This window comes from Rhinopithecus roxellana, chromosome 1 (genome assembly GCF_007565055.1).
Source record: "Rhinopithecus roxellana isolate Shanxi Qingling chromosome 1, ASM756505v1, whole genome shotgun sequence".
In the NCBI taxonomy this organism is placed as follows: Eukaryota; Metazoa; Chordata; class Mammalia; order Primates; family Cercopithecidae; genus Rhinopithecus; species Rhinopithecus roxellana.
Genome location: NC_044549.1, coordinates 52642522 through 52665153, shown reverse-complemented (window position 1 = coordinate 52665153; position 22632 = coordinate 52642522). Strand labels below are relative to the sequence as shown.

The 22632-nt window shown below is 54.0% G+C and overlaps 1 protein-coding gene across 3 annotated transcripts in view; it reads right to left on the bottom strand.

Annotated features, from left to right (window-relative positions):
• Positions 1–1168: 1168 nt before the first annotated feature.
• NUP210 (nucleoporin 210) overlaps positions 1169–22632 on the bottom strand; it is a 102420-nt gene continuing 80956 nt past the window's right edge. For 2 of the 3 annotated variants that reach the window (XM_030926731.1, XM_030926774.1), the window contains 15 exons: positions 22453–22533; positions 21410–21541; positions 20077–20235; positions 16919–17010; positions 15085–15259; positions 13395–13570; positions 11845–12065; positions 10418–10554; positions 7950–8073; positions 6834–6980; positions 6227–6477; positions 4664–4880; positions 4144–4239; positions 3986–4069; positions 1169–2714 (listed from right to left, as the gene is read on the bottom strand). In XM_030926731.1, coding sequence (XP_030782591.1) covers positions 2614–2714; positions 3986–4069; positions 4144–4239; positions 4664–4880; positions 6227–6477; positions 6834–6980; positions 7950–8073; positions 10418–10554; positions 11845–12065; positions 13395–13570; positions 15085–15259; positions 16919–17010; positions 20077–20235; positions 21410–21541; positions 22453–22533 — 2193 coding nt within the window. In that variant the 3' untranslated portion in view covers positions 1169–2613. Of the gene's footprint in view, positions 2715–3985; positions 4070–4143; positions 4240–4663; positions 4881–6226; positions 6478–6833; positions 6981–7084; positions 7288–7949; positions 8074–10417; positions 10555–11844; positions 12066–13394; positions 13571–15084; positions 15260–16918; positions 17011–20076; positions 20236–21409; positions 21542–22452; positions 22534–22632 lie in introns of those variants that run through there. The other variant, XM_030926827.1, reaches the window with a different exon arrangement.

Sequence of the window (22632 nt, the reverse complement as noted above, 5' to 3'; positions counted from 1 at the left end):
CTGACCCATGGTCCCTCTCACCCATGCCAACCAAAGCAAGTCACATGACCACACCTAGCCTCAATGGGCAGAAGGAACTGCAAAGGCATGTGGGAGAGGGCGTGCACAGAGAGAGGCTGAGGGTCTGGGGACAGTGATGCCATCTAGCATCTGCTTCCTGCTGGGAGCCACTCTGGGTGGGTGGTGAGTAGGACACATGTCAGGAGGGCCCCTTTGCAGGTGAGGAAACTACTGTGGCCCAGAGAGATACATAATTTCTCTCCAGCCCCAGAACAAGGTGGGCCTAGACTCCTGGTCACCTGATTGCTAAGCTCTCCCCAGCCTAGACCTCTGCTACCCATCCTGGATGCCCCAGGTTCAGTGCTCCCTGCTAGCGAGTGTTCGCAGACCTTGTGATGTAACATTCCCAGGATGCGGCCAGGTGTGGTGGCTCACGCCTGTAATCCCAGCACTTTGGGAGGCTGAGGTGGGTGGATCATGAGGTCAGGATATTGAGACCATCCTGGCTAACATGGTGAAACCCCGTCTCTACTAAAAACACAAAAAATTAGCCAGGCATGGTGGTGGGCGCTTGTAGTCCCAACTACTCGGGAGGCTGAGGCAGGAGAATGGCGTGAATCTGGGAGGCGGAGCTTGCAGTGAGCTGAGACTGCGCCACTGCACTCCAGCCTGGGCAACAGAGGAGACTCCGTCTCAAAACAACAACAACAACAACAAAATATTTCCAGGATGCATGGATGCACATGTGAGCATGCACAAAGACACACAGAAAAACAGAGAACAAGAGTTCACTTTTGGCCAGACTTAAGAATTCTAGAGAAAAAACAATATATACTATATTTTTAGTGCTAAATGGTGCTAAAAGCCTTTTCTGGCAACCATTAGAGATAGAGAGTCGCTTGGTTAGCTTGGGAGCAGAAAGCTGAACTGTGTGGCATCACATGGTTTTGTCAACATGCCTTCTTGGGCACACTCACTTGCTGGCAAGATCTGGCTATGTCCCGATGCACTTGAATTTGCCAACCTGAGTGTGCTTGAAAATGATGCTCACCCCTTGGGGAGAATAAAGCTCAGACCTCTAGCTCTGCCAGGCCCCAGAGTATCATAGATGGGTAAAGGGAAGAAACCATCATCATCAGAGAGAAGTCTCATCAATGATCATACCCTCTTAAAAAATCACATAGAGCTTTATTAAATAAACCAAGTAGAAAGGCTCCTGTTTACATCCAGGCTGTCAGTTTGAGCTCAAGTAATATGCAAGGCACAATTCTTCCTTTCTCCAGCTTTAGAAAAATCAACCACATGGCCCAGCCCTGAAGGACTGAAGGGGGCTTGTGCGGGATCCCCAGTCATCCTGGACTCTCCACACAGCGTCCATGCATGGATGGCCATGGGCATGAGTCTCTGGATCTCCCTGAGGGTGGCCTAGCCTCAGCCTAGAGCACAGGCACCTGTGATCTGAGAATCTCAGATCCAGAACCAGGAGCTGGGAAGAGAGGACTTTTCCAAGGGTCTCCTCCCCCAGCCCCTGGGGAGTGCCTTCTGGATGGGCAGGCCCTGGGCTGGTGGCTGCCCTCCAAAACCGGCTCAGGCCAGGCTCTAGGGCCTGCTGGGAAGCTGCCTGGGGCCCTGCGCCTGACGAGCTGCCATAAAAGTGGCCGCCTCTCACACTGGCAGGCGGTGGCTCAGATCTGCTGAGGTTCTGGAGTGGCACAGGAACAGGAGGAGCAAATGACACTGGGTCTTTGTGCTGAGGCAGGACACAGCAGCTTTCCGAAACACACACACAGAAAATACGACTCCTGCTGCCATCTCAAGGAATTTTCCTAAGGACAGTCCTGGTGTCCTGATGGAGTGAGAGGGATCACACTTGGGATGTCCCAGCGGGGCCTAAGCCAAGTCCACCAGATGTCTCAACAGCTTATGAAACAAAAACAGGACTGAAGTCTGTTCACAGTGGCCCGTGGTCGGGCAGCAGCCCTGGGTGAGCTCCCGTGTTCTCCAGCCTTTCGCTCACCCAGGGGTTGGCTATCCCGGCCTCCAGGTGCTGGTTCCTGAGGCTTCCGTTGCGGCAGTGGGGCAGACACAGGGACATGCACGTCCCTCTGCTCCCCAAAATTCCTAGCAGCAACCAGACTAGGGGAAAAGTAAGTTTTCACAGGGGGAAAAACCCCACCAAAAAAACCCCTAAAGTAACTGGACAATCCTTTCCCTGAGACCACTACAGTAACGTCACCTACAGACAACTTCTAAAGAGTACTTTTAACTGCTCAAAGTCTTGAGAAGGGAGAGATTTCAGCAAGGCTAGGAAAATAAAAATGCAACAGCACATTGTCCAGAAACCCTAGACAACCATGCAAAAAGGAATGAGCAAAAAAGTCTTAGCTTTGTAAGACCTGAAAGGAAAAAAACACACATTTAAAACTCCTATATAAAAGAATGAGCTAATGGGCAGAGCCGAAACTATAGCTCTGTGTGAACAGAGACGGCAGTGAAGCTGGCGGGGGCACTCGTCTGGAGGGGCTTGTTCCAGTGTGAATGCAGCAAGGATCTCCCATCTTGGGGGCGCACGAGGCTCGGCTGAGATCCATCCTCTGGGAACCTTCACAAGGCCTAGTGGGAGGCATAGGCTGGGCTCCACAGCCCTGAGGGAGGGCTGGCTTTGCGAGCAGGAGGCAGTGCATTGGGAGACGTGGGTGATGAGGCAGCGAAATCTGGGGTGGGAAGAGAGACGATGTGAGCAGCAGAGCCAGGGAGAGCGGCGCGCTCCTCAGTTACAGCCAGCATTCAGCAGGCGCCTGCCTCACCCAGGACACTCTCATAGTGATGCCCCGAGGCCTCCTCCCAGCCAGCAGAGGGAAGTCCATGGGCACCTGCTGAGCTGGCCTCATCCACACAGAGAGGCCTGGGATGCCACCCTAACACCCAGGAGCGCAGAATCTGTCCGGGGAGAACAAGTGTCAAGTTTCAGGACCACAGCAGCATCTGTCCAGGGAGCATGTGGCAGGGAGGGCCCGTGCATCTGAACGCAACACAGCCTTGGGCAAGAGCGCCACAGGAACAAAGACCTCGAGGGGAGCAGCGGTTCTACAGTGCTCCGGAGACCTTGCAGAGACCCAGGCGTGGCTCCCAAAACCCAGGGAGGAGCACGCTGAGAGAGGCAGCTAGAAAGGGCAGGTGCCTGCTGCCAGAACAGCTGCAGAAAGCAGCAGAGCTGTGAGAAGGCTGAGCACCCATGGCCTCCCCTGGGCACCGCTTCGCAGGTGGAGAAGCCGTCAGGTAGAAGGCGAGGACGTGTGGGCTCTCCTTACCCAGGAAAGTGCTTCTACCCACACAACTGGGTCTTCTTTCAAACAAATTCAGGGACCCCCCCTGAAGCTGGTCCATGGGCCCCCATGTCAGCAGACACGAGCTCAAGGACTCTCTGTGTAGGTGAGAGAACCCTCAAATGGGAATCAGAAGACATTAAAGGGCCTTCGCATAGAACACTACAGGCTGGGCACTGCATTGTTTGAGAGAAATTGCATTCACACAGTGAGGTGCTCCCTGGAGCTGTGCAGGGTCACCAGAAACAGTTGGACCACTGAAAGAAATGAATTTGCCCCTTCTTCTGGGAAACTTCTCATCAGAACTACCCAGCATCCCCATCTGTGAGTCAGCTCGTCCAACCCCAGCTTAGAGCCTTCTGAGGCAGCCCCAGCAGGTGAGAATCTGGTCCTAGCATGCACCCCTGCCTAGACAGAGCTCCTTGCTGCCCACACCTCCACCTAGCATAGCTCTGCCTGGGGAAAGCTCTTGCTGAACCAGGACTGGCAGCCCCTCTGCCCTGACCCTCCTGGCTCCCACATCTGTCCTCTGGGCCTCAGGCTCCTTTGGCCCAGGCAAGGACCTGTTGAGACTTAGGGTTCAGGAGCCTCAACCCCTCCCCCAGGGCTCTTTTCTTTCTCAGCAGCTGCCTGGTTCTGCCTGCAGGGGAGTTACTCACAGTGGGGGCTGTGCCCAGGGCTGGCTCGAGGCGTGAGGGCTGTAGGCACGGCAAGATCCCGGGGCGTGCAGACAGTGTGGTAGGCTGCAAGAGCACATGGTTGGTTAGAGCAGGAGGGGGCAGGGGAACAGACCCAGAGATACACGCAGCCTCCTCACCTATGATCATGACCGCCGTCCCAGCCAACAGGGCAAAGAGCGTGAAGAACATGACCTGGTAGGAGTCCAGGAAGTGCTGAAAGAGGCTGGCTCCATCTGCCATCAATGGGAAGATGAGTTACCAAAACCACCAGGCCCACTGTGGTGTCCCATCATGTTCCTGCACTACTGTATGTCTACAGGGCAGTCCATAGGCCCCTCTTAGACATAAGGATGAGGGCCAGGCCACCTGCTGGAGGTCCGGGCCCACAGCTGCTCTTGGTACTCTGGCGCTTCCTCTTCTGGCTGCTGAGCAGAGGAGGGGCACAGTCCCTGTGGCTGCCACGTTGATAACAGATGGGAAAGCTGGGGAACTAAAGTCTGCATCATGGCCCCAATGAGCAGTGATCACTTTGAGGGACATTTTGCATTTCTGACTCCTCCATTTCTTACACCCCAGGTTTCTACTGATAGCCAGGACCACTTCTGCCTGTCCCTCCCCACCCTGGTCTGTCCCAGATGACATCATTCCGCAACTCACAAGGACCGGGCCCACGGCGATCCATCACAAAAGCCACTGTCACTGGGATGGTAATGGCTTGGTTGGTCGCGGGGCTGGAGAAGGTCAGGGTAGTGGACAGAGGCCCCTGGCTGCCGGCCGCGGGGTCCGAGATACCAACTGTGTATGTGATGAAGCTGGGCCACCCAAGAGACTTCTCCTTTGCGAATGCCAGCACAGCTGGGGACCTGGATTTCACCTGGAAGAGACATTAGAGCTGGGGGTGGGACTCAGTGGAGGAAACACTGAGTGGGGCCTCAGGACCCCGAGGCGGGAGGGCTGCTCTGCATGGCCCATCTCTGGAAGCACCCCCGCTTCAGCCTGACATGCTGGGCTTCCCTCCTGGGGCCCAAGGGTATGGAGTGGGGACCCCTGCCCAGGTCACACCTCATGGGCAGGTAATGACACCTGGGCACTGCTCATGGACGGCATGTAGTCTGCAGAGTCGGGAAGCCCTGTCCGTACTCAGGGTGTTTTTTGAGGGAAGAGCAAATCAATATGAATGTCAGAATCAAATTCAAGTTTATTCAATTCTAATCAACTGCTGCTTACAAAAATGCTAAACCAGGCTGGGCGCAGTGGCTCACGCCTGTAATCTCAGCACTTTGGGAGGCTGAGGCAGGCGGATCATGAGGTCAGGAGATCGAGATCATCCTGGCTAACACGGTGAAACCCCATCTCTATTAAAAATACAAAAAAATAGCCGGTGTGGTGGCAGGCACCTGTAGTCCCAGCTACTCGGGAGGCTGAGGGAGGAGAATGGCGTGAACCTGGGAGGTGGAGATTGCAGTGAGCCAAGATAGTGCCACTGCACTCCAGCCTGGGTGACAGAGCGAGACTCCGTCTCAAAAAAAAAAGGCTAAACCAACACAAAATATCACCAAGCACCCACTCTCCAAGGCAGCAGCCCGAGCTCTGCTCACGGCTGGTCTCCAGCAGCCGCCAGGGGGCCGGCCCTCCTCCCTCATCGGCGATGCTGGGCATTCCCTGCCTCTGCGGGAGAACATGCTGTCACGCTGGCTGCAGCAAGGCAGGAGGATGAGCAGGTGGAAATGCCGAGGAACTCCTTGGTTCTCTCACCCCAGAACTCTTTCCAGCCTGCTAGGCTCTGGGCCTGAGGGATCATTCACCCCCCAACCCCACCCCAAGACTTAGTCATGGGGGAAGTGAGGCCTGGAGAGAGGGGACTTGTCCCAGCAGGGATTAGGGCTTTCCTCCCTGCTCTGTGGCGGATGCTCCTGCACTGAATTCGGCCATGCCACGCACCACATGCTCACTGGCACCTTTTCTCGGTTCTCAGTGCTGCCCCCACAAGCTTAACTTACAGCTGGGGAAGACCAGCAGAGGTCGGATCAATTAATACAATCACGCAGCCTGAGAGACAGCAATAGTGCTACGGAAAGAGTACTTCAATTTAAAAATTATAATAAAAATAAATTTTAAAGAGAGCTGGCCCAGGACATCCACGCCACATTCCCTCTTCCTCCAGGGCCTTCCTGACGCCCTTGACTGCGGCCTGGCCTGAGGCATGCACATGCCACTCACCTCCAAGTTCTCCAGAACCTCCGGGGCACCAAAGACCCTGACCTCAGAGCTGGTGTAGTGGTTGCTCAAAAGGATTTCAGCCTGGTCGGCGAAGAGACCTGGGCTGAAGGGCACCTCGGCTCCCACCTGCTCTGTGGAGAAGTGGCTGCTGGAGAGGGAGGCAGTGACCACCAGAGCTGTTTTCTTCATGCTCAGGTGCTTCCGCTGCTTGTCTGTCAGCCTGTGCATTGTGACTGAGCAGAAGTACTGGCCTGCGGAGACAAGAGTGTATTGTCTTGTCCCCTCTCCTGCCCATGCACTGATGTCATTTCTTCTCCCTGCTTCTCTAACCAGGGTACTCCTATGCATCCTCCAGAGCCCAGGTGAGAAGTCACCTCCTCCAGAAGTCCTCCTGGGAATCCCCCGTAAAGGCCTTGGCCAAGCTAGGATACCCTCTGTGACCAGCAGTCCTCCCAAGTCCCCCTGGAGTCAATCCCCAGGTGGGGCTCCTAACAATCTCTCCCCTCTGGACAGATGGCCATGGTGAGCTGGGCACATGAAGCCCCAAGATGCCCAGAAGACAGAGACTGTCTCCAAGTCCCTTTCACTTTCAAATCCTCGCAGTTACCCAGAGCAGCATCAAACTGTGGCTCTACAGTGAACACATCTTGAGATGGGAAATCAAAGACGGCCGGCTTGAACTGGGACTGGCAGCTGATGAGGGCTTCTGGGTGCAAGGCCTGGATGACTTCCCTCTGGGTGGGGGTGCACTCGCCTAGAGAGGGGAGAGATGAGAGGGTGTGGGCCAGGCCCGATAGCCACCACACCGAATTCCACCAGGCCTGCACAGGCTGGCTGGGCCGCAAATGCCACCTGCCTTTGCATGTCTTCCAGCAGGGCCTCAGGGCTGCTCAAAGTTTTGAGATGCAGCCAAGATTGGTAAAGCCAAGGACACATCATATGGAAGAGGGCGCCATTCGGCATCACAGGGAGCTTCAAGTCAGAATTTCAGCATCTGTTCCAGACCTTGTATCCAGGGGCACAGCAGACGGGCCGGGCCCACTAATGCCTGACTTCTGTCCCTGTCAGCAGGGGAAATGGCAATTTACTTCTGCACATTCGGAGGGCACTAGTTCTCCACTAACACCTGAGCAGCATTTTGGCAATGGCACAGTGCTGTCCACTTGTGCTGAGGAAGGAGCAGAGGCTGCCATGATGGAACAGAGATGCCTCATTAATTAGGACGAGAAGGGCGGTGCTTCACTCTGCCAGTGAAGTGGTGTAAGAAAACAGCCCTGTTGACTTACTTATTTCTGGCAGCTGCTGTTCAGGGCTGTCATGGGCGGGGATGGGATTCAACATTCTATGCATGACCTGGGAGAGGTCATTACAAAAATTAAAACCAGCAACCAGTCCTGCTAATTCATTAGTTTCTGGGATTCATGGTGGGAAATTGTGGCTTTCTTTGCTAGGGTGCCCTTGGGCTGAAGTCACATTTCTAGTGCAGAACAGGCACCTTCTGGGAGCTGGGCTCCATTATGAAGATTCCTTTCGCTGGCTCAGCTTTTGGAGGACTCCAAGTTCAGAAACGCTGGAAGGAGTGGACGAGTGGGGGCTAAATGCCCTCTCTGGAGTTGGTGTGAGTGTGAATAGGAAAAGCAGACAAACTCCATCCGGAGGACACAGGAAGCCACCTCCCTGCTCCCAGGTACTCTGAAGACCGCCCAAGCCCCTCATTAAGTACCTCTCAGGTTAGAACTTCTGTCTCCCACGGCAACAATCACTTTGGAGGCTGTAGCCTCCTGGAAGCTGGTCTGGATAGGGTGGAGGTGACGGGCCATAATCCTCTGAGGGACACCGACCACGACCTAGAGAGGGAGCCAAGGAAGCTTCATGGAGCGCCGCCTATGTCCCGGTCCATGCTGAGCGTTTCCACGACCTCACCCTGCAGTCTGTGACACAGTGTCACCCATTTCACAGGTGGCAACACTGAGGCTCAAAGCCTAAATGCCTTGCTAGAATGTAGCAGAGAGGGGGTTTGAGCCCAGTCTAGTCAGACTTCACAGCTCAGTTCTCCCATTGAATAAGCTGCTTCTCCCAGCAGCCGACTGGACGCTGAGCAGCGGGCCTGAATTCATTAATTGATCTGGGTGGGCTGAGGATTTTGGCTCTTGGGACAGCCAGGATTACTTCTCTGTAGTACAGCACCGCACCCCAACCAGAATCCAGTCTGCCCAGATTTTCCTAGCTGTTCCTCGTGGGCCCCATCCTGCACCTGGCCACATCCAAACAGCCCCAGGCTGGTGACCCCCCTGCAATCCCTTGGCTAGGACACCCTCCCACCTTCTCTGCAGAGCCCAGCCCCATCCACCCTTCAGGCCCAAGGCCACTTCCTGCAGCTGAAGGCCCCCCTCCCTCTCTCAGCAGGCACCAGCGGTCCCTGCCTCTGGGGATCTGGTTTCTACCAGTAGGTGAACTTCAGAGCAGGGATGGGATCGAAGCCCCTGCAGCTCCCAGGGATGTGTAGGTGACCAGGCCTGCATCACTGTCAAACTCACGGGGCCTCCTCTCAGGGCTCACCACCATCCACCTCCAGGGACTGACAGAGGCTGTGTCCCACTCCCTAGCCTGGGACCCCCCAACTCTGGCTCTCCTCTCCCCTTCCTCCCTGTCCACCCTCAGAGAGTGCCCAAGGCCTCCTGGTCCCTTTCCTACCTGCACTCCTGCAGTGCCCGTGCGCTCCCACCCACTCCCAGGGCTTCAGAAGCCACCTCTGGAGTGAGCCTCCCCCCGTCCAGCCTTCTTCACAGTGCTCCTGCCGCACCCACCCAGCTGTGCCCCCTGCCTCACCTGGGAGAGCTGTGACATCTCTAGCTCCCTGGCCCAGGCTCCTCACCTCCCTGCAGGCCTACTCACCTCTGTGTGCCCCTCTCAACAAAGGACCAGTAGCAGCCTGGTCACCCCAAGCCCTTCCTCCCCTCCAGCCCCACTTCTGGATGCTCATGGAGCTCTGATGTGCCTCCCTCCCTCCCATCTCTCCCAAACCTGCCTTTAGATTCTGCCACACCCAATGAACCCAGCTGAGGGCCTGGCCTCAGTCTCTGGCCAGTTACCCTGCAGCCACTGCTCTCTCAAGCTCCTCCAGGAGCCAGGTAACCTCAGCAAACACAGCCTTGGTCTATAGCACTGTTTAAAAAATTCCACTGAGTGTGGCATAAGCTTCTACCCCTTCACCCTGGAACAGGAGCAGCAACAGTTAATTTCTGCTGAGCACTGGCTATGGGCTGAGCACCACCCTAGGGGTTTCCCACATGCTAACTCACTGAATCCTCACAACACTATCATCCTCATTATATAGACAAGAAAACCAGGGCATAGCGAGACTCAGTGATTGCTCAGTCATAGCCTTGTAGTGGCCAAGCTGGGATTTGACCTAGACCATCTGGCTCTAGATGCCGCACCGTCAACCTGCACCAAACTGCCCGGAATCCGGTGCATTTTCTGATCTGATCACAAAGCCAGACCATGCTTCTCCCACACCCTCTGTTCCAGCCCCCCATGCTCTGCCCTTGAACCTTGCACACCTTTGTCCATGCCACCCCATCCCCTGATCGGAGGCTCTTTCCAGGAGAGCACAGCTGTATTGTCAGAGGATGCCTCTGTCTGCAACTGGCTCGCCCAAACCGCAGAGCTGCAGCACTAAATATGCAAACTATTAGGTTAAACTGCTAGGTTCTGTAAAGCACATGCTGCCTCTAAAAATGAGATGCATTTGGATCTCAGTCAGACTTGGCCCACTGATTCATTCCTAACTGGAGATGAATGGAAGAGAGAGGTTTTGTTGCCTCCAGACTCAAAAAGTGACTTGCACAGGGAGTCTTAACCTTGCAGGTGACGGGGAAGCACCGGCTCCCAGGAAGTGCCCACTCTAGGGCTGCCAGAACCAAGCCCATGGGAGCTGGAATCCACCCTACAAGGCTGCCTGTCCACATCACACCCTCTTGAACATGGGAAGACTGAGGCCTAGAAAGAAAAGGGAGCTTGTCCCCATGTCAGAGTCAGCAAGTGGCCAGTCCCAGACTCATGACTCCCAGACCCCAAGCCCTCAGATGGCTTTTCTCTAAAAGGAAAAGTCTTCATAATCCTCCCAGAAGGTCAGGCCCGCCTCACAGGCCACTGAGTCACTTGTGCCTCCGGCTGCTTGAGGCCTACCTCCTTGTAGGTCCTCAGGTGCCCAGCGACCTCGTAGTAAACTGTTACAGATCCCACGGCCCGTGCCACAGCCACACCCGTCTTGGGGTCTATGTGGAGGATGCTGTTGGCCGAGGAGCTCCAGGTTCCCGAGAGGCCTGGAGAGGAAACATGGATGTGACGTCACCCCCTTCCCATAGCTGGACACTCCAGTCAAAGCCCAGCTCACCTGGATGATAAGCCAGCCTCCTCACTGGCTGCCACTACCCCAACGGGGGCTCACTCAGCAGCCTCAGGAGACAGCCACACTGCCTGCCCCAGTGCGGGTCATGCTCCTGGCTTCAGCCACCTGGAGCCATCAGCTTTCCTACCCTGCTGCACCCACCCTCTACAGGGCTGTGGCCCGTAGCACCTGCTCTCCCTGACCCACAACTCCCTGCCTGGAATTTCCTGATCATCCTGGCATGAAGCTTTAGCTGACCCCTGCCCAGGAATGGTCTGGTGCTGCTGCCAGGCCCTGCCCTCTGTAGCTCCTTCCCCAAAGCACAGCCCTCCCCATTCCTTCGTTGCCTTATCAATTCCTTTTTAGCAAACAGACAGCAGGTGTGAGGCTCAGAGCTTTCACCACATACACTTCTGAGTTAAAAGCTAATCACATTATATAATAAATACAATTAAAGGACTCAACCATAATCTATTTATGGCAAATTATATTTGTTTTTCCTTAAAGGTAGTATTTCATCTCCTTTTAAAATGAATTTAGTAAGGTAAAAAAACAAAAACAAGGTGGAGACAATTTGAAAATAAAAACTAAGTAAATAATTGTACATGTGTTCCACAGATGTACTACAGGTCACCTGCGCATGGCTGAAATTTGGAAGCCACTGATTTAGCCCAATGTCCTTCTTTGCTTAAGTCTCCTAGCCTGTGCTGTCCACGGTGGCGGCCACTTCCCACAGAATTCACTAAAATGGTGAATTCAGTTCCTCAGCAGCAGCGGAGATCCGTGTGTCTCCTGGCTAGAGGAACTGTGTGAGACTGTGCAGAGGCAGGATGCCCCACAGGAGCAGGGGACGCCCTCCGGGCGGAGCTGTTCCAGAAAAGGGCCGGCAAATGCTTTCTCTGAAGGTCGGACATAAGCATTTGGGTTATGCAGCCCATATGATCTTTGCTATGACCACACAATCTGGCAGTGGTAGGGTGACAACAGCCACTGACCATACATAAATGCATGGTGCAGCTGAGTGTCAACAAAAATTTCCTTGCAGAAAACAGGCACAGGCTGGATCTGGTCTCTGGGCAGCAGTTTTGGAGCACTGCTCCTGAGTATCCTGCAGGTCTGCCTGCAGGCCCCCGTGACTGGCGCCGAGCCACCGCCCGGGTAGCCCCCACTCAGCTTTGCAAGCGTCCATGACTCCACAGGTTCCCTGGCTCAGGATCTGTCTTACCTTCCAGGCTGGTCAGAACAGTGGCCAGACAGAGCACGTCCCCCACCACCATGGCCCCGGACAGCTCTGGGGAGATGGCCTGTAGGACAGGCAGGGGCACAAAGTCCGAGAGGCCTGGGTGCTCTGCGTCCCACACACGGAGCAGTGTCAGGCCCACACTGACTGTGCGGACAACGCAGGTGTTGTTGGTGGGGCCCTTCCCGATCTGCACAAAGTCGTCTCTAGGCACAGGAGAGAAAGGAGGGCTTGCTCTCAGTCTCGGTAAAGAAGCCTCCAACTCCCAGAGGGAGAAACGTAGTCCAGGTCCTCTGCTGAGCAAAACATTCGACTGACTGAGGTCCTAGTTGTGGCCCCCAACTCAAGGTTACCAAACAGCAGCCCCAGACGAGGGACCACTGCAGGCAGATGGCACAGGCCTCCTCACTTGTCACCCCAGAAAGCACACACAGCCCGCAGCTAGGCAGTGGCAGCAGCATCATTCCGGCATTCCAGAAAGGAAACTGAGGCCCCGAGGGGAAAGAGATCCAGAGTGCTTCCCTACGTTCTTCCCACCAGAGAACTGGACACACCAGAAAGGGAAGGCTGCCCTTACTATGCAACCTGACTGCAGAAGCAGCCTCTGCCCTTTCCTCCTCTGAAAAATGGGGATCATCACGTGCCCGCGACACAGGCCTGGTGTGAGTATTACATGAGGTCAGCAGTGAGGAGGCACCTGTCACAGGGCAGGTGCTCAATGTTGGCAATGGCAGCTTTGGTGCAGAAGTGTGGACTGCGTGGGGTGATAGTTTGGGTTAGGGATCGTGGCTGCATCCTTGCCTCCACCACACCTTTTGATCCTGAGTGCTGACTGGGTCTCTATCAGGTGCTCCTGCCACAAGAAGGCCAGAATGACCTGCAGTGCAGCCAAAGGGCTGGGAGAACTGGGCTCCATTTCCTCCAGGACATGCCCTAAACTGACAGATGGCAATTCTGTGCACACACACAGAGCACCATGGTTTGCCAGAGGTCCTCATGACCCACTCCCTCAGCTGAAGGAAAGCCCTGGAACCTAGGCCACATTGCCCAACATGATAGGTGTGGAAACAGATTTTTGGATGGTGACCTGCTCACAGGGCCCACAAAGGGCAGAGCTGTGGCTAGAACCAGGCCTGACTCTAAACCCTAGTTCTTTCCATAAGGCAACACCCTTGACACCTGTCTTTGAATGCATTCAGCAACAGGGAAACACAACCGTGGCAGGATCTGTGGGCAGCCGGGGCTGAAGTGCCAATCTCCTGTGCCTTGGGGCGCACTCCCTGGAGCTTCCCCACACCCTACTTCCTCCTTTGGGGGCTGATGCCTGTCTGTCTTCCTCTGAGATGGTCTGCATCCCCCGAGGGCAGTGGTGCTTCCTTGTGGCCCTGCATGGTGCAGCATGCCCACATCTCTTGGAAACTGAAGTAACACACATCTTCCTTCAATAGCAGCAGCCTTTCTGTGTTATCCCCAGTTGTCTCTACCAGGTACCAGACAGGACTTTATAGGAGAAATGACCCTCGCCCACATCCTACCTGTTAGTGGCAAAGTTGAGGACCGAATTGTAAGCATGGAAGACATCTCCAGAGTTGTCGTGGAAGTGGACAGTGAAGGTCACGGTCATTCCCAAAGGCACAGCCACCAGGGCCTCCTTGTTCTGGGTGTGCAGGACAGGGCTCATGGAAACCCTCAGGTAGGAAACAGGGGATACCTAAAGGACAACATACAGGTATGATGAGGATTCAGTGCCAGGGACTGGCCTCCAGCAAAACCTACCTCTCAAGGAGGGGACGCCTGCCCCCAGGAGGATCCACTTCAGGAACAATGTGGGGCTGGACTTAGGGATCCTGAGAGGAGTAAAGGCCACACTCCCCAGAGTGTCCCAACTTAGTGACAAGGTTCTTACCTCCCAACACAGCAGACTGGCTTCACTATGAGAAAACCTACCCAGGAGTGTCCCAATCCATGACTTGGAAAAATGAGATCGCTATTCATATTGCGAGAGGGCCCCCTGGGCTGCAAATATCCAGTTTCTTCAGAGAACCTGGCTCTCGGGGCATTTAAAGAAACAACGTCCTTCTGGATCGCAGGGGAAGCTCTAAGCATGTCACAGTGTGCCTGCAGGCCACCAGGTCAAGGAGGGAAATGGGGATTTCTGGAGCCCAAGAACCCAAGCTCCATAAACAGCAGCCCTTGTTTCTCTGAGTCCAGGTGAAAATCTATCCTGGCTCAAAAACTAGTGCTCCAAAGGTCTGAACTTCTTTGACAAAGTTCAGTGGTGCAGTGTCTGGTATACAGCTAGTGCTCAATACGTATTTGTTGAAATAGGATGAGCAATCAGTCACTTTCACTCACCAAAAACTAGAGCGGGGGATCTGCTACCAGGCACTCACTTTGAAACAGAAGATGTGAATTAATGAAAAAGGTCTGTGACCCAGGCAGAGTCTAAAGATTTAAGTGAGTGTGTGTCTTCTGTCATCCAGGGTTCAGCAAGTGGTGATGAGACATGGAAAGAAAATTCCATTCAGCAAAACCCCAGGACCTGACCCAGGGATGCTGATGGAGAAGGTCCCATCCCTAAGGAACACAGAATGGCAGAGGGCAGTACCATGATATGGTAGAAGGACACTGCCCAAAGCAGACAGACCCCATCTCTCAATTCCCATGCAACCTTGAGCAAGTCACTCCCACTCTGAGCCTCAGTCTCCTTGTCTGGAAAATGGGCCACCTCATTCTCAAAACCACAGCAGATGTCATGTACTGGATGTCATAACTTTACTATAGTAGATACCGAGCATATCATCCAATGCTCTTAAGAACAGATCATGTTCTAGGCACTGGGCTGGCCCAGAGCAGGAGCTCCACCATGGGTGGTGGTGATAACATCAGTGGCCAAGCACGGTGGGTGGAGCACCGGCACTCCAGTCTGGAAGCTGTGGTGCCAGTCCCAGTTCTGTAACCTTATGCCAATCATGGACCTCGCTGGGCCTCATCTATGAAATGAAGTACTTGGAATCAATGATCTCCCAAGGATCTTCGGCTCTGATGACCAGAAGATGCTGTAGCTTTTTATCTACCTAGGACCTTTGCCCCTGAGTTACTCTTAAATTCCTATCTACAGTTTCTCAGCTGGAAGGTGAATATATTCACTTTTACACCTGAGAGGCATACTACCTCAGTGCTATTGCTTTCATTACTCCAAAAAGGAGGAGAATACAACTCTACCTTTACGGCAACAATGATGGTTTGGTTGGCCCCAAAGGGCTCTTGTGCAATCACTTCGATGGTGGATGTCCCGATCATAGACCCTGATGCTAGAAAGCCTTTCTCATCAACATGCACGACTGGAACCTTTTCAGGTCCATCCAGGACGCGGTAGCTCAGAGAGGCTGCACCATCCCTTTGGAAAACAAAATAGAGCTGTTTTTGTAGACGGCAGTAGTGAGAGTGGGCCTGGATACAATGCCAGGAGATCTAAGAGCCTGTGGCTCCCCATGCTCCTTGGAGGTGAAAAAGGCCCAATCTTGGCCCCACGGGCCTCAGGACCATGTGCTGTCAGTTGTCTGAGGCTTCATCAGTCACCCATGGAAAACTAATTCAGAAATCCAATGGTTCCGAGCAAAGTGTGGCTTCTCACTCTTCCCAGAGCAGTGCCTGCCGTGGGTCGGCCAGCAGGGAGGGAGAGACTGTGAGGGTAGTTTCTTTCATCAGCTCCATGGGACATTTACTGTAAAATATCATTTCTGCAGCAAATTGTTCTCAATTTACTGAAGCAAGGCAGCCTGGCATAGTGAAGGATGGGGCTTTGAGTCTGACAGAATCCAAAGCCGGTCCCAACATGTCCTGCCGCCAACTGTGTGCACATTATGTCCCCTCTTCTCTCAGCATTGACTTCTTACATGGTAAAAGGTGTGCAATGATCCTGCCTTGTCCTATTTCTAAGGACTGTCAACAGGATAAAAACAGGCTACCTGCTAAGAAAACTGTTAGCAAACTACTGATACTATGCACTGGGTAGGAAGCAAATTATGCCATATTTTTTACCCTTTTACATATTTATTAATATAATAAAGAAACCCAGGAAGGAAAGGCCTCCAGCTCCCAGGGCTAGTTCCCATCATCTCTGTCTCTTCCACAGCCCTATAGATGACTAGGAGCAAATGTTATTGCTTCTGCCTAAACATTATTTCCCCACCAACCCCTTCCTCTTAACCTAGGGAACTCTTACTCATCCTTCAAGAACTCCAGCCCGAACATCTCCACCTGGGACATGCCTCCCCTAAACCTCCATGGACAGCACCCTTCTTTGGGCTCTGGCTTGAATACTACACCTTGCTTTATAATAGCATTCTCCTGCTACCCTCCTCCAGGGCACCCTATGTCACCCATATCTGCGTTCCTGGAGCCCAGCATGGAGCCTGGCACTTTGTTACTTTTGGCTGAATGAAAACATGCATGTGTTTCATGCAACAAGTAAGTATCCTGTGGCCCGTGGAGTCTCCCGCTTGGCAACTGCCATTCAAATACAAGCCACTGTTATGAAAGGCATCCTTTTGGAATCAAAGGTAGGAATTATGTTTGCAGAAGAGCTTTAAACAGCTCTTCTCAAGCGTTACTGTGTGGCCCCCTCGCCTGGGGATCTCCCTAGAGTACAGCTTCTCCTTGGGCAGGTCTTGGGTGGAGCCTGAGAGCTGCATCTCCTCTTCCTGGTGATGCTGATGCTTCTGGCTCATCAGCTACACTCTGAGTGGCAAGTCTTGAAACACAACACTTCTAAGCTGGTGTTTTTTTCCCTTTTAAAGATTGAATTTTAGTAGCTTGCATAAAAATGTTTCTAGGCTACAAAGAGGAAAAAGAGACCCACAGTGAGAAGTGATTTCAAGAAGCAGAGAAACACCACAGAGAAGAGAAGGAGCAGGCAGAGGCCTCACCCATTCCAAGCACAACAGGAGAAAACCTCCCTGAAAGCACCCATGGCTCCTGACAGTGTCGACACATGAGCTGTCGGATGCAAGTACAGCCACACAGCTTTGCTGGAAATAAGAGCTGAGTCACGTACCTGTTTGTCTGCAGCTTTATATATGAGTTGGGCGACATTAATATTTGTTCTGCTTCTATTTCAGGGTTGAGCAGCTGCAGCTTCTCAAACACCTGCAAGAGAGGGCAAGTTTCACCTCCGATGGGGCACTGGAGTCACATCCAGGCCAGGTGTCTGCTTCTCTCCTAGCAGCAAGAGTCGAGGAGGGGCAAGAGAGGAGAAAAGCAGCTTTCTCGCCTGTCAGGTCACTGGTGACATGATGTGAAGGGCTGACCTTTAAGAGGCCAAAGGTGTGGCCGGGTGCAGTAGCTCAGCCAAGGCAACACAGCAAACCCCCAGTCTCTATAAAATAATTTTAAAAATTAGCCAGACAAGGAGTGTGCAACTCTAGTCCCAGCTACTTGGGAGGCTAAGGCTTGCACTCCAGTCTGAACAGCCGAGCAAGACCCTAATACACACACACACACACACACACACCAAAGATATGATGAGAAAAGGCAGGCAGCCTCATGTTTGTGTAGCCTAATGGGAGCTCCTTCAAGGAGCCTGGAAACACAGGCCTCTCCCTCCGTGCCCAGTGAGGGAGAACTTTACCTGCTAGGATGTGAGCTCGGAGGGCAGCACGCACAACTCCAGCAACAGGATCTTGCTCAGGGTAACTGTGCCAGGACTGAGCCTGGGCAAGGCACCACCTAACTGCTCCTTCCTCTCACAGAGACATCCTTCTCCTCATTGCCACCGTCTCAGAACAACCTCCATTCTACCTCCCAGGTCCCTCTGGCTGGCTCTGACCATGTTCTTGCAGGATCCACATAGACACACACAAGGGCCTGGTGAGGAGCTCAGTCTAGCAGATGATCAGCCTCATGAGATCGGCTCAGATCTGATCCTGGGACGCCCAGGTGCTCCAAGGCCCTGGTAGCTCCCCGAGCCCACAGCAGCAACACCTGCCTGGGAACTCCAGACCCCTTCTCTGTAAGACTTCAGATGTGTCCACCACCTGTGTAAGTCCCCTCTCTAAGGCCCCTTGGGGCTGCTGCTGCCTATGTGGCCTCCCAGCCTGGTTCAGGGGCAGTCACTAGCTGGCAGGTAAAGCTGTGCCCTGAGCTCCCCACTGGCCTCTGATCAGACCAGGTGGATGCCCCTAGGGCCTGAGCCCTGGGCCATGGCCAGTATCATCGGATCTGACAAGTGATTCTCCAAGAGGAAGATGGCCTGATTCTGTCCCTCCCGGCTCCTCTGTGCTCTGTTCAGGTAAGCCTAGATTTCCTTGGGTGCATGGTCCAAAACTAACACCCTCTCCACGCCTGTCTTGAGAGTTGTGGGCTCCATATGAGGTGACAGGAGGGGCAGCACTTCCCAAATGGTGAGAAATAGACTTTGGAAGCTGGGTGGGGTTTCAGTGTCAGGTGAGATAAGGTTGACTTGTATGCCCCCTTCCGGCATCCACAGGGAAGCCACCTCACTGAGTCTGACACAGACACACTTACTGCCCGGTAAATACATTCACAAATAGGGTTCCTCCTATTTTTTTTAAACCATGCATTCCTATCTTCTCTCTTTAGATGGAGGGGGAGTTGTAAGAGATTTCCCACTTTCCTGTTAACTAGAAGAAAAGCAACAGCACAAGCCCCATGGTAAACGGCAACTGATTCTTGATCTCACTGTCAGGGAGACAACAGGGAGTGGTGGGGCCTGTGGCAAACTGGACAGCGCAGCTCTAATGGAGTCAAGGTTGCTTCTCATTGCCTGCTGATTTTGCTGTGGCAGACACCATATCTTTAGGACATGCTGCATCTTAGATTTTCACATAGAATCTTCCTATCTTTACATGACAACAAGCTGTCTCAAAGGCCTGAGTGAGCCAAATAAAACACATTTGTAGGCTGGATCCAGATTCTCTAGTTTCTGATTTACTCAAACTCCACCTGCTGTGAGATAGGGCAACAGAGGCACAGAGCTGTCAAGTGACCCAACTGAGGTCACAGAATTTGGAAGCTGCAAAGCCCTGCCTTTAATTCCATGATAGGCTCCAGAACTTACTTCTTTTTAACAAAGAACATGCACTTGGTGAGTGTGGGGATGTGCATGTGGACCTGTGTGTCTGTATACGTGTTTATGTACGTATATGTGTCTGTGTGTGTGTGTGTGTGTGCGCGCGCGCACACGTGCAGGCAGGAGTGAGGGGTTGGCAAATCGGTGGGGTTTTTTTGTGGGTGTTTTCTTTCTTGAAAAGTTTGCTTCTTTGTCCCTGATCAGGGAGGTGCTTGGGTTAGACATAGTTTATTTCTTCTTGAGGAGGGGACTAGAAACTGTTTTGGGACATATAGGGAACATTTTTTGTTTTTCTTTACAGCTTAGGAGCACCTACGGGTTACTGAGGTCCAGAGGAGCAGAACGAGGCCCTTGAAGACAAAATTGCTCTTCAGAACAAATTTGCCAACTCCCTACCTTGCAGAGGGGCCCAGAGAGGCAGGAGCTCACCCAGATCCCATCCTGTAAGTAGCAGGGACAGGCCGGATACAGACCCAGGGCTGCACCCCAGGCAGGAGAACCGCTAGACTCAGTCCTGACCCCCTGGTTCTGAACAAGGCCCCTCCCTCTCTGAGGCTGTTTTCCAAATGTGGACAGGTCACAGTACCCCGGCCTCTTGAGGCCATTCCCCACTTACCCTGTGACCTTGACCCTCCCCGCCTCAGGCGCATTAGCAGGTGGCAGCCCCTTCAGCCCCTGCCCAGCAGGCTTCACCTGAGGACTGGAGGCAGCAATACTGAAAAACGTGTAAGGGTGCCCCAGCCTCTGTTGGGTGCTCTATGTGTGTTAAATAAACACAGATGATGAAATTAATGGCCACTAAGACACAGGGAGCCCCAAGCTCAGAATTTTTTGCTCTTTTGGCCGCACATCAAGTGAGTTCCCACCTCCAGGCCTTTGCCAGCCCCTCCCATCCGGAAACATTACTCTTCAGTGAAGCCTTTGCTTGACCCTACCTCTGGGCTCCCACAGCACCAGTCACACTCGGATGCTTACCCCACTGCGATGGGCCACTGTCAACCCCACGGACTGAGAGCTTCTCAGGTCTCCCAGCCTCTGCCCATGCAACATGTGGCTCTGGAGGAGGATTGGGCAGCTGGCACTTCCTCTCCCCCTTCCCTGTGGCCTGTCCACCTGCCTCCTACCTGGACTTGGATCTCATCCGAGAGTTCTCTAGCCAGGCCATACAGCTGCCCTGATGTGGGGTCCATAGCCTTGACCACCACCCTCAGCCCGGTCCGGCCTTTCACCCGGCCAAGCACGTTCATGGCAAAGTTGTACTGTGACGGGAGTCGGATCGACGCCTGGAAGACATCAAACACATTTTCAGGTGTAAGGCCCAGGTCCCTGTGTCCTCAAAAAGGCAGAGCCGGACAGTAGGCCCAGACCCCCCAGCCCTCTGGTCCTGGCAGCTGTTGGCCTGTTCTCAAGGGCCCTGCCTTCCTGCCCGGGTTGGGTCTGCTAACCCCAGAGCTGTGCAGACCTGGCTTCCCCAGCATGGGTGCCCAGGTCCTGCCCTGCCTGCATCGCACAACGTGCACAGATGCATTTGGAAAACACTGGGCCCACCCACATAAGCCAGGGGCCTTCATGACAGGATGTCCCTCAGACTTCAGTGCTTGTAGGTCACCCAGAGCGATGCTGGGTTTTGCAGTGTGTCCCTGCAGACTGCTTTGTTTTGGGATATCTGTTAGTAAGTCTCACTGCTTATGCTCCATGGGGGCAATGTGGGGGAGCCCCCAGGCACCAGGGACAGGACCCTGTTCCCACTGGGTGGGGTTGCGGGGGGCATTAGTCCTACACTAGACAAGCTTCAGACAACCTTTAGGAAATCCTATCCCCGGGTTTGGGTCTCTTTCCAGGCCTCCATCCCCACTGTTCCTGAATGAGGCAGGGGGCGACCTTTCAAGCCACCCTCCACTTGGGTCCTGTGTGTCCAAGGCCCACCTGGGCTTGAGCCTAGAGTCACAGGGGCTGGTGTCCAGTCCCATTTCCCCACTGGCTTGCTGGGCAACCCTGGGCAAGTCCCTTCCTGTTTCTGGCCTCAGTTAACACAGAGGGACTTAGTAGCCTCCCCGGCACCTTCCAGTTCTGACATCTCAGGAGGAGCCAGGGCCCCTCGCTGGGCTAAGGGAAGGGGAGTTTGGCTTCTGGGATGAACCAAAAGAAACGGAGGGCTGCCAGGCATCATCTCAGAAAATGGTCAGAAGCTACAGACTCTGACCTCCCAGGACTTTTGTGATTTCCTCACACAGCCGCTTCTGTCAGGAGAGGCACCTACTCACTCTGTCTGCGTGGTTAGCATTTGAGAGAAGGGAGTCCCAATGAGCCTCGGGAGAGGGAAGAAAGAGGGAGGGCCTCTCTAGGTGTGAGGATGAGGACCTCCTCTGAGACAATGTGGCAGGAACCCTCCCTGACCCTCGGGGTGCTGGCCTGGGACAGGGCTGGGAGGTGAGCTCTAGGGAGATAGTTACCTACCTCGTGGTGCCGCCCTCGGAGGTCCAGGACGTCCCGCTTGGTGACAGACCAGTGGAAGGTCAGGCCTGGCACAGCATTGCCAAAGGAGAAAGGGTTCTGGTGGTTGGTGATGCCGGTGACATACACAGGCATCTGCGGGGGAGAAGTCAGAAGCAGTAGTTCCCAGCACTGGGAATGCCCCCAGAAGCTTTGCTGCCTCCTTCAAGCAGTGGAAGATGAACCCAATTCTTCCCCAACCAGAGAAGAGCACGGCCCAGGTTTGGGAATTTTGATGAAATATCAAACGAGTAAACCAGAGGTGGGACTGTTTTCCTCACACTGTCCCTCCCCTGCAGCGGGCTGTGCCTCTCCATGGCCAAGAGACTCATTTCTGGAAGGAGTCCCTGGAGCTCTAGGAGGCCATAGGTCCACCAACAGCACAGCTCGCACTGCCTCACAGTGCTGGTTCCTCCAGGCCCCTCTCTCCTAATCTAGCCAGGGTCCCTGCTCACAGGGCATGCGTGGGTGCGGTCCCCAGCTCCTTTAGTCTCTATTTGCTGAGTTGGTTTGAGGGCGCAGGTGGAGGCAAGACGGCAAAAGGCCATAGCAGATGCCGTGCCAGGCTGCCCAGTCCACTCCCAGTGCTACCACTTCCTAGCTGTGTGGCCCTGGGCACGGGCCTTAAGCTTTCTGTGTGTTCATTTGTTCATCTGCAACACCAAGATGGTTCTGACACCAACCTCCCAGGGCTGCTATGAACACCAAATGGATTAATGTCCAAGACAGCATGGAGTGGAGTAAGTGCCACAGTCACTGTGCTCCTGTTAGGCATCTGGTGCTGTTCCAGATGTGGGAAGGTGACAGGCCAGCAGGAAGCAGACCTTCCATCAGTGGCTACCAGAGAGCAATGGAGGGTGTCTCCCTGGGCGGGGACAGGTGAGAAGCAGGCCCTAGACACCTGGGCCAGGGAGATGGAGGAGGTGGAGAAGCACTCTAACTTGAGGACAGGGTTCCAGCAGTGGCTCTTCGGGAACCAGCATTCAGAGCCCAGGAGGTCAGCTTACCTGGGTGCCTGTCCTCATCCGCATGATGGGGGCGCGGATTCTCACGGCCCGTAGTAGCAGCACCTCCACCTGCACGAGGTCCTGGGGAAAGAGGCTGGCACTTAGGTGCGGGGATGCTGTGCTGGCCAGGGATGTTTCAGGAAGGGACCCCTCAAGGGAAGGAGGCTGTGGCTCAGAATC